The 12,361-nt window shown below is 34.6% G+C and overlaps 1 protein-coding gene across 1 annotated transcript in view; it reads right to left on the bottom strand.

Moving 5' to 3' along the window:
- Window positions 1–12,361, bottom strand: part of LOC109084237 (A-kinase anchor protein 13-like) — a 97,905-nt gene that overhangs the window by 20,734 nt on the left and 64,810 nt on the right. Inside the window, exons 12-18 of the mRNA XM_042715912.1 lie at window positions 11,803–11,850; window positions 11,378–11,437; window positions 7,519–7,654; window positions 4,305–4,401; window positions 3,691–3,813; window positions 2,132–2,174; window positions 519–633 (exon numbers count right to left, since the gene is read on the bottom strand). Of these exons, the coding sequence (XP_042571846.1) occupies window positions 519–633; window positions 2,132–2,174; window positions 3,691–3,813; window positions 4,305–4,401; window positions 7,519–7,654; window positions 11,378–11,437; window positions 11,803–11,850 (622 nt within the window). The remainder of the gene's footprint in view (window positions 1–518; window positions 634–2,131; window positions 2,175–3,690; window positions 3,814–4,304; window positions 4,402–7,518; window positions 7,655–11,377; window positions 11,438–11,802; window positions 11,851–12,361) is intronic.

The following is a 12,361-nucleotide window of genomic DNA, read 5'->3' as shown; positions in this document are numbered from 1 at the left end:
AACTTCCCTACTGCGAGCCCTTGTACGACAGACAGTACACAGAGAGTTGCCTGCGCAACAGATAGTGCAGAGGAGCGGAGAGCTTTCACACCATCAGCGACCTCATCATCTACAGGAACCACAGCGAGAAAACCTCTGCATGCTGCTGCATCAAAGAACACCACTAGCTCAGCATGATATGGGACAAACAAAAACGATTACATTTGCTTCCACTAATAAGGTTTGAGATGCTTCAGATAGGCCCACGTGAAGGAAATGTATTGGTTTTTGATCGGAAGAATCTTAGTTCGACTACAGCTGAAACACAAACACACATATACATACATATATAATATATATATATATATATACATATTAATTCCTTCATACATTAAGTACTTAATTAAATACATACATACATACATACATATATATATATATATATATCTAGATATATATATATATATATATATCTATATATTTAAAGATTAAATTAGAAATATGAAATCCTAATCTAAATTGTTTCATTATTTACCAACCTTGTTCTTCTTGCTCATTTTGCTCTTGAGGTAACTGAATGTCCTGCTCACTTTCGTTCCTCCAACTTTGCCTTCACTGTCACTCCGCAATGGCCCGGGGTCCTCCTCTGATATACTGAATGAGTCAAAAGAAGATAAATGGGAAAATGTAAAACTGGTGCTGCATCCCAATTTGCATAATACTATCCATCCTAAACAGTATTCAAAATTAGAATTAGTATCTCCCAATTTGTTGGAATGAGCGTCCCAAAGGTACCCGGGTGGTTTACTATTTCCGGAGAAAATTCAAAGTGCAATTAATTGCACACTCTAATGGCTAATATAGCCCATGACCCATTATGCATTGGATGAGGTTTTGATTAGAATTACAAACACAAATAAAAAGTGTAAAAAAAAAACCTACTACAAATGGAATATATGCTAGACCAACAGTTAAGTAGAGAAAGGGGTTTGAGTGATTAATATTCAATATATAACCTGATGTAAAAAAAATAATAATTTAATATTATCCACATTCTATTTCATCTGCAATAACATTTTGAACTTTTATAAAGATATGTTTGGTCATTAACTTTTAAATGCATTATAATGGAAACACATGAGGTCAGTTCTCGGCACAAAAGACCCGCAAATGGCAGATCACCGTGCTACTTCATTTCTCTCCAGGAAATTAACTGAAAATAAATATGGATGATGTTAACTGTGACAAGATGATTGACAGGCCAGTTTAAACAGTCACAGGATGCATATCACACTAAGCAACAGCGGGCCTTTAAAGATGTAATTATGATGAAGTAGTATGTCCCAAAGCACACTAGACACTTTTCACACACACTGCTGTGTTCACATAATCACACAAAGACTCAAATATGTTTACATGCTTGTGCACTACTAATCATCTTGCACTGTTCCCCAGCCAGCTGCTTGACTTACGATATTTCTCTTTGCACATGTACAGTATTATGTGAAGCATTCGTACAGTCTATATATAATTTTTTTCCCCGTTCAGTCTATGTATAGGTAAACATTTATATATAGTATATTCATATTAAAAATCTGTCAGTAGGTTAGTTGTGTATAGGTACAGTGTTTATGTGTAGCATTTGTATAGTTTGTATTTAGTTTCTTTTAGTTTATTTATAGGTAAACATTTATATATAGTATTTAAAGTCAAAATCTGTCAGTAGGTTAGTTGTGTATAGGTATAGTATCATGTGAAGCATTTATATATTCTGTATTTTTTAGCTTATGTATAGGTAAACATTTATGTATAGTATATTAATAGTCAAAATCTGACAGTAGGTTAGTTGTGTAAAGGTTTTACTTCATTGTTGTATGTCTGTATTTATGTAACACCGTGGTACTGTGAGGCATGGCATTTCGTTCCACTGTATGTTCACACATGTAGCGGAATGACAATAAACAACAACAACAAGAACAGCTTGCTTATTATTCTGCTACACACTCAAAAGTACGTAACATTTCTTCACAAATAGAGTACCTACTTTTAGGGCACAGTAAAAGTAGGTGAGGTGAATTGGGATGAAGCATAAAATCTGGAAATTAACATGTTAGTATGTAGCCAGTTCAAACATGTGATGCAGGGGTCGTACCAGTTCTCTAAAGATCCTGATGTGGCTGTGAATGAGCCCAGTCCTGAAACGAGAGAAAAACCATTGATTAAGTACTGTGGAGACAGGACTATGACAAACTAAACAACATAAACGAGACCACAGAACAACAAATGGCATTATTATACACTTTTCCATGAGCCTTCTGACACAAGAAGTTTTATGGCATGAACAGACTCTAAGGCACAGCCCTGCAGAGAACAAAAGCAAAATGCCACATTTGTACAAAACTCAAAAAAAGCTTAAAAAAAAAGCTTTAAAAAAAAAACAAAAAAAAACTTAGGCATTGTACTGCAACCACAAAAGCTTAACTGTGAAAGATGAAACGATTGATAATGTTTTGCAAGGACTGGAGAAACAGGCTTATTATTAATTAATTAATTAATGACTATGCTGTGTTTGTACAACATTTTTATGATACCTGTGACAGATGAGTTTGGCTTAGATATGTATTCAGTTAAAGAAAAAAAAAAGTGTGAACAATTATATTAAATCAATAAAATTCAACAAATTGTAAAACATTTTTCTAAGTTCCATTGTTGGGATAGTTACTGTATTTAGCCTCTAGGGGCAGTATAATTTAATAAGCTTGAATAGGAGAAAGTATATTAACATTGCATACAAATATACAAATATATACACACACACACACACACACACACACACACACACACACACACATATATATATACACACACACACTTTTTTTTTTACACTATCTAGGCATTTCTTTTCACAAGGAACTCTAAGCAGCTGTGAAATCTATAATCTATAAGCAGTGATATGAAAAGTGTTTATGTGGATCTGAATGACTCTGAAAGACATGGAAAGAGATGGAGCCAGTGGAAGGAAACTATACAGCTGTGGCAATGTCTCATTTGGGAGACCAGCTATCCATTCGTCCAATAACCCACAGGAATGACTTGAACAAAGCTATGTGTAAAATACAATTTTTCTGTCAGATGAAGAGCTGAGAATAATTTTAATCAAAACATTACAAACACACACTTCTGCTGTACATACTTAAGTGCTATTGTGTTACTGCAGCTATAACAAACCTCAGCACTCAAGGGTGCAATGTACTTTGAAATATCTGTGCCATTAAACCAAATGTATTATGATTTAGGAAGCTATTATAAACTTATTAATTCAACTAGTCTTAACTTTCTCAGAAAGATTACATGCATACAAGTCCATTGAGTTATTGCATAGAGAATTTTAAAAAACTGTTGCATTATTTTGGTACTTCAGTCATTTAGTATTAATTTTCTATAATTTTGTATTAACCCATAAATTAGATAAATCCAACTAGATAAAATAATAGGATGCAGATCAATCATTCTTAACTTTGTCATAAAACTCTATAAAATATATTAAATAAAAAAAATAATAAGTACAATTATTGAATAGGTACTTTAGAAATTATTTCAATGAGCCGGTCTGATCAATAATTTAGTAACACAAGGGAGGTAGGGGGACACACTTCAAGTAGGGGTCGGACAGGGGCCACGCCAGGCATTGTGGGATATTCTTCTACTTACTGACTGCCTCCTCCTCATCACTGGATGAAGAGCCAATAGAAAAGAGATTTTTAGATTTGGGGAGCATGGGCGAGATGCTGAAGGAGAAGGAGATTCGTCGCTTGGGTCGCGGCCGTCCGATCGCTGGAGGATTCCATGATCACATGAGCAAAAAAGATCAAAGCAGGCATTATAATAAAACTGGGTGCTAATAAACTGACAGTAAATGTCCACTCCCTTAAAGTGACACCACAGTGAAAGGGAACCACAGGAGGTCCACATCTGACGAGTTGAAGAATACCAACAACCCCAGTCGATACAGGACATTTTTGTAGTATACAGATCCCAGGACGAGAAATCGGGTGTTAGATATGACTGACAGGAAGTGAGTGGTCAGTGTGTGGTTATATATGACCGAATATTTCCACTACTTATCTTACCACAAGAGCACTGAAAAGAGACCAGCAGAGGAAAACAAAAATAAATCCTCTGAACTCTGCAACATCTGATCTAAAAGCACTTTTGAAACTTCTCAAATATTGTTTGCATTTGCACAGGACATAGAGCAGTGCTGCAGAGCTCAGAGTGGCACAATGAGACAAAGGAGTGAAAATTAAAGAGGTGTTTAAACTCACCATCTAGGTCTTTGTGACTGATGGCCAACATGGAGACAGACTTGGTGAGAAAGGATTGTGAATGTGGGACACATCTTTGTCCAGAGTGGATGGACTTCTGAAAGCAGCAAACATGACAAACCAGTTTAGGTAATTAAATGCAATGAAATTAAAACTACTACTGCAGATGCAACTCTTATATCTGATTCAGCCTATTACAACACATTGAAGTGTTTTTAGCCTTCTTTCTTTGGCAGAAAGAAAGACTGTCAATAAATAATATAATCTTTCCAGCTGTCATTATCACATGACTAACATACATGTCATACAGTCATTTATGGTGTTTTTGTGCTCCTTGGATGCAAAAGAGATTCAAAAGTATTAAAAATTGTTGTCTTTTTGGGTGAATTAAATATTTAAACAGTGTTGTTATAAAACAATGTTAAACAAAAAATATTTTTAATAGTCATAAAAATAACCACAATAAATACATACAAATAAAAAAATTATATGATAAAATACTGAAAAAATTAAAAATAAAATAATATAGAATATATTGTTAATTTAAATGGTTTGAATAATATACTTACAAAACAATTAAAAGGTAAAATTATATTTTTCTGGAAAAAAAACATAATAAGGGTTTGTTTAATTTTTATTTGTGGTGTTAGCATTAAGTTCGTGAATAGATAAGATCCCTAAAGTTGCTAGAAATGCATTACGGCACCCAAATGTTCACGCAAAGAAAGAAGGCATAACTTTGATTCATGCTGTTGCCACCGTCAACATGACGTGGAGATGCTGTTTCGTTGTGAAAGTGAAAATACTTTGATTGGCCTTCCAAAAGAGGACACAACTAGAAATCAGTGGTTAAGTTGTATTTACAACACTGTAACAGAACAGTTCAACCCAAATATTCAGATGTGTGCAGCACATTTTATGGAGGACTGTTTCCTGATCCTGGGAGAGAAGACTACAATGCCGGCTGTTCTGACTCACAGTCTGTAAGTACGTTTACATATGTAAAGGATTTGAGCAGTGTAGAGCAGTGGTTCTCAATTCCAGTCCTCGCTCCCGTCTGCTCTGCACATTTTGTATGTTTCTCTTATGGCTTCAGACGTTGGTTCTATTCAAATGTAAGTGCCATGATTCCGCCATGATTCCAATTCCGAGGGGAAGTTTTTTTTTCATTTTAGTGTTGTGGGTGTTGTTTTTTTTTGTTTTTTTTTTTTACAGAGGTATATGATGTAATTGTTGTTGTTTTAAGATGTTGCGCAGCGCAAATCCATGAATGAATGTTTCGAAGTGAGGTAAACTTCAACAGATTTCCCCTGCTCAGGGAGTAGGGAGCAATCAACACTGTTTAGGGACCATGTCAATGGGAACACAGTTCATACACGGAGCTCACTTCTAACGGGCTGATTATCTAAATCAGGTGTGTTCATAGGTGCGGAAAGTGGGGGTGCTGGGGGTGCTGCTGAGGTGCAGATAATTGTCACTATTTGCAACAAGTAATTAGCAGAACATCCTGCTATTCTAGTATAAATAGAATCTAGCTAATAGCATCACCCCGCATATCACCAAAAAAAATACTTAGTGTAAATAGCATCTACCGCTAAGCAAATATGCTATTTTCACTTAGTGAAAATAGTCTCTATCGCTTTAATATCAATGAAATTATAACATTAAAATATATTTTTTTTAAATCTACAAATTTAGTTTAAATGGTTTAAAATAAACCTACTAAAACTATAAATTAAAATAATATATAAATTTTAATGACATTGTGATATACAAATAATACAATTTTAAAATAAAAAAATTCAATATAGTTTAAATGGTTCAAGTTATATAGTTAGCTTTAATAGATTTTGTTACTTTGTTGATATACACTTCAGCTGATGTGTGGTGACAGGTGCATACAGTATAGGCTTTTTGCAATGTCTGTGAACTGTTGGGAATAAATAAAAATAGTGTTTATTTACACTAAGCGCAAATAAAAAGTGAAAGTGACGTGACATACAGCCAAGTATGGTGACCCATACTCAGAATTTGTGCTCTGCATTTAACCCATCCAAAGTGCACACACACAGCAGTGAACACACACACACCGTGAACGAAAAAAACTGGAGCAGTGGGCAGCCATTTATGCTGCGGTGCCTGGGGAGCAGTTGGGGGTTCGGTGCCTTGCTCAAGGGCAACCTCAGTCGTGGTATTGCCGGCCCGAGACTCGAACCCACAACCTTAGGGTTAGGAGTCAAAATCTCTAACCACTAGGCCACGACTTCCCCATGGGTCGCCTTGTTGGCAGAGACACCAGCTTCACCCACCAACGTGTGATTGGGCTAGTCAACATTACAAAAGACGGTCATCAGATGTCAGATTCAGTAGCCTAGATGATAAAGCATGTGTCATTCCTTTTGACGCGACCGACCCGGGTTCGAATCTGCCTTACGTCAAACTTTTTTCTCCCTTTTCAAATTTCAAATCACATCAGAAAAGCATTTTTTTTTTTAAATAAAAATTAAGGAGATAATCAAAAAGTTGAAAATAAAGTATCGGGTAGTGTTCGGGTAGGTCTAGTGCTTTTGTCCCAATAAGGTGGCATCCATTTACTCTTTTGAATTAAATCAATATATTTATTTGAAATAAATCAATAAGTTATTATTGCATACTGTTTTATAATGTATTACAATGCTGAGGTGCAGATAATTGTCACTATTTGCAACAAGTAATTAGCAGAACATCCTGCTATTCTAGTATAAATAGAATCTAGCTAATAGCATATCACCAAAAAAAATACTTAGTGTAAATAGCATCTACCGCTAAGCAAATATGCTATTTTCACTTAGTGAAAATAGTCTCTATCGCTTTAATATCAATGAAATTATAACATTAAAATATTTTTTTTGAATCTACAAATTTAGTTTAAATAGTTTAAAATAAACCTTCTAAAACTATAAATTAAAATAATATATTAATTTTAATGACATCATGATATACAAATAATGCAATTTTAAAATAAAAAAATCAATATAGTTTAAATGGTTCAAGGTTCAACTATAATATAGTTTTGTTATGAGCTTTTGTGTTATGATTTCAGTGATGTGTGGTGACAGGTGCATTTACGTATAGGCGTTTGCAACGTCTTCCAGTGCAATATAGTTTAAATGGTTCAAGGTTCAACAGATTTCAGTGCTGGATCTATCCATTTATAAATAATACTTCACCTGACTGTCCGAGATGCAGGTGTGCCTCTCTCTTCTCTGTCCAGCTTTGACGAACAGTTTGGTTCCTGGCTGGCCTCCCTCATGCACTGGTTAAGGCTTTTCCGTCCTTCCTTCTCTGCTGCAAGTCCTTCCAGGCTGTAACTGTGAAAATAAGCATATTTGATTATGTTTGAATTCTACTGTGGTTCAGAGTTTCACACACAGTTGCACACAGAATTGCAAAAGATCATTCAAACACATGCAAGATAAAGCTATACACAAATTAAATTCAGATTTACATGCACAAAGAATCAAATGACAATGAGCACAAGTCTACTAGCAAATAATAATCAATACGGGCTTGACCACAGTCTGTGAAAAGTTACCGATGATGAATCAAACCATTGACTCATGCTATACAACCAGCCCTTGACATTTCCTCAAAGCAAAATCAGTCAAGATCTGCCACTGAAATGGTTAGCCATTTTCCATGTGGTGAAAACGACAGCAAAACCTCGTACAGCAGCCTAAACAAGTATTTGAACACTAAAAAAAGTCTGAATGTTAAGTATCAAAACAAATCGCATATATTTGAGAGAATATAGCAAAAGCCAATCAATTTAATAAAGGTTATTTGTTGGGTTTTAAATGATCAAATCAACAGATATACAGTTAAAATTCACACTACATATATTAGGACACTTCCTGGTTTTCCAACATTATTATTGTCAATCACATTATGAACTTAAAGGCAAGTGATTCAAGAGATCACTTGGTTAAAATTAATTACAAAAATACTCAGAAAAAGTGAGTCGGTTCTGAAAAAAGCATAATTTGTTTGCAGATGCCATCACTCTCATTGAATGTAATTTAAATTGCAAGTATTCAAATAACATTTTGGGATGAAGTATGTACAAATTTCTATGCTATATATAAAATACAAGTATACTAATATCTATATTACTATACTATATAATATATCATATATATATATATATATGACTACTACATGCTATATACATGCTATATATATATGATTTGATAAACTACATGCTATATATGTAAGATTTTAACTTGAACCTAATTGTTGAGAGCAGCTCAACTTAAGTGTGATGTGTTCTGAAATTCATTCTAATGTGATAATATATATTTTAAAAGATAATAATAAAAACATCTCACCTCTCATCAGGTTTTGAGATACAGAATCAGTATGTTAGTCATAGTTCACATTAAATTATTCGCCTGTTGTGATACTGTAGTTTAGTCTACATTTCTAGCTAAACAAATTCATTTAAGTTGCCGATTAGTCTCTGTCTGACAAACTGAAAAACAAAGAAATCAACGGAAATGACTGCAAGAGTGCTTGTGGTCTCACATGTTTGTCCGGAGAGACGAGAAGACTAAACCATAGAGAGGAAGTAGACTACTACACAAACACACAATGCACTATGAACACATGTACACCACCTATCTTCCACAACACGACTTTTTGTGCTCCTATAACGCAATTAATGCTGTGTCATACAACAACAAGATGTTTAATGATTTTTAGACACTTCCTCTTTGACTTTCTTTACCTCCTTTCATTTATTTCGTCATTTTCTGAGCGCAGGACAACCGAAGGACACCAGCTCATCTTCATGAAGTGCATAAGATGCAGGATGGATGGATAGATAGAAGAAGGGATGCATAAAAAGACAAAACAGGAACTTGTTAGTAAACAAGGTCTAAAAGAGGCCCTTGAATATTTCACCATTACGTATCTTTCTTGTATGCAACACCACCCAGCTTATTAGAGTTAACAAAAAAAAAACTAAAAGTCAAAAACAATAAAATTAAGATGCAAAAATATAAAAACTAATTCAAAATATTAGTAAAAACTACAAAAGTATCTCAAAGGGATTTGATGGGATCTGTTTTCCCAATTTTTACATGGGCCATTCAGGAAGGATTTGGTGGGACCCCTGAGTGGAAAAAATGAAAATGAATGGTAGTACCTTCTCCTATGGCCCGCAGACCTGTGTTCCACTTCCCCACGTGTCGGTACTGGAAAGTGATGATGTGAAAATGATGAGGAGAAGATGAAATGACCAGAAATAATGAACCAAAATTAAATATTAAGATGATTGACAGCCTTAAAGGTACTCCACCGCAAAAAATCAAAACTTTTGTCATTAATCACTTACCCCATGCTCGTTTGTTCGTCTTTCGGAACACAATTTTTAAGATATTTTGGATGAAAACAGGAGGGAGCTTGAGACTGTCCCATTAGACTGCCAAATAGATAACATTGTCAAGGATCCAGGAAAGTAGGGAAACGCATCGTCAGAATATTCCTGTCAGAGACACAAGTGGAAGCCTCGTCTCCTTCTGTCCAGCTTGACGAACAGTTTGGTTCCTGGCTGGGCCTACCACCCCATGCACTGGTTAAGGCTTTTCCGTCCTTCCTTCTCTGCTGCAAGTCCTTCCAGGCTGTAACTGTGAAAATAAGCATATTTGATTATGTTTGAATTCTACTGTGGTTCAGAGTTTCACACACAGTTGCACACAGAATTGCAAAAGATCATTCAAACACATGCAAGATAAAGCTATACACAAATTAATTCAGATTTACATGCACAAAGAATCAAATGACAATGAGCACAAGTCTACTAGCAAATAATAATAATACGGGCTTGACCACAGTCTGTGAAAAGTTACCGATGATGAATCAAACCATTGACTCATGCTATACAACCAGCCCTTGACATTTCCTCAAAGCAAAATCATTCAAGATCTGCCACTGAAATGGTTAGCCATTTTCCATGTGGTGAAAACGACAGCAAAACCTCGTACAGCAGCCTAAACAAGTATTTGAACACTAAAAAAAGTCTGAATGTTAAGTATCAAAACAAATCGCATATATTTTTTGGGATATTGTAGAAGAAGAATATATTTTTTATAGGTTTTTTTTTTTGTTTTTTATGTTATAATATAAAGATATATAGTTTTAATTCACACTACATATATTAGGACACTTCCTGGTTTTCCAACATTATTATTGTCAATCACATTATGAACTTAAAGGCAAGTGATTCAAGAGATCACTTGGTTAAAATTAATTACAAAAATTACTCAGAAAAGTGAGTCGGTTCTGAAAAAGCATAATTTGTTTGCAGATGCCATCACTCTCATTGAATGTAATTTAAATTGCAAGTATTCATATACATTTTGGGATGAGTATGTACAAATTATATGCTATATATATATTAATACAAGTATACTATATGCTATATATATATATATATATATATATATATATATATATATATATGACTACTACATGCTATATACATGCTATATATATATGATTTGATAAACTACATGCTATATATGTAAGATTTTAACTTGAACCTAATTGTTGAGAAGCAGCTCAACTTAAGTGTGATGTGTTCTGGAAATTCATTCTAATGTGATAATATATATTTTAAAAGATAATAATAAAAACATCTCACCTCTCATCAGGTTTTGAGATCCAGATCAGTATGTTAGTCATAGTTCACATTAATTATTAACTGTTGTGATACTGTAGTTTAGTCTACATCTCTAGCTAAACAAATTCATTTAAGTTGCCGATTAGTCTCTGTCTGAAAAACTGAAAAACAAAGAAATCAACGGAAATGACTGCAAGAGTGCTTGTGGTCTCACATGTTTGTCCGGAGAGACGAGAAGACTAAACCATAGAGAGGAAGTAGACTACTACACAAACACACAATGCACTATGAACACATGTACACCACTATCTTCACAACACACTTTTTGTGCTCTTATAACGCAATTAATGCTGTGTCATACAACAACAAGATGTTTAATGATTTTAGACACTTCCTCTTTGACTTTCTTTACCTCCTTTCATTTATTTCGTCATTTTCTGAGCGCAGGACAACCGAAGGACACCAGCTCATGCTTCATGAAGTGCATAAGATGCAGGATGGATGGATAGATAGAAGAAGGGATGCATAAAAAGACAAAACAGGAACTTGTTAGTAAACAAGGTCTAAAAGAGGCCCTTGAATATTTCACCATTACGTATCTTTCTTGTATGCAACACCACCCAAGCTTATTAGAGTTAACTAAAAAAACTAAAAGTCAAAAACAATAAAATTAAGATGCAAAAATATAAAAACTAATTCAAAATATTAGTAAAAACTACAAAAGTATCTCAAAGGGATTTGATGGGATCTGTTTTTCCCAATTTTTTTTTACATGGGCCATTCAGGAAGGATTTGGTGGGACCCCTGAGTGGAAAAAATGAAAATGAATGGTAGTACCTTCTCCTATGGCCCGCAGACCTGTGTTCCACTTCCCCACGTGTCGTACTGGAAAAGTGATGGATGAAAATGATGAGGAGAAGATGAATGAACAGAAATAATGAACCAAAATTAATATGAAGATGATTGACAGCCTTAAAGGGTTACTCCACCGCAAAATCAAACTTTTGTCATTAATCACTTACCCCCATGTCGTTTGTTCGTCTTCGGAACACAATTTAAGATATTTTGGATGAAAACAGGGAGGGGCTTGAGACTGTCCCATAGACTGCCAAATAGATAACATTGTCAAGGTCCAGGAAAGTATGAAAAGCATCGTCAGAATATTCGACGATGCTTTTCATACTTTTCTGGACCTTGACACTTATTTATTTGGCAGTCTATGGGACAGTCTCAAGCCTACCCTTTTTTCATTCAAAATATCTTAAATTGTGTTCCGAAGACGAACGAAGCTTTTACGGGTTTGGAACGACATGGGGGTAAGTGATTAATGGGATGGAGTATCCCTTTAATAATGTTTACTAGAATGATTAATAGAACATGAAGTCTGGTTTTTGAT

This window comes from Cyprinus carpio, chromosome A25 (genome assembly GCF_018340385.1).
Source record: "Cyprinus carpio isolate SPL01 chromosome A25, ASM1834038v1, whole genome shotgun sequence".
Lineage (NCBI taxonomy): Eukaryota > Metazoa > Chordata > Actinopteri > Cypriniformes > Cyprinidae > Cyprinus > Cyprinus carpio.
This window is presented reverse-complemented; position numbering and strand designations above follow the sequence as displayed.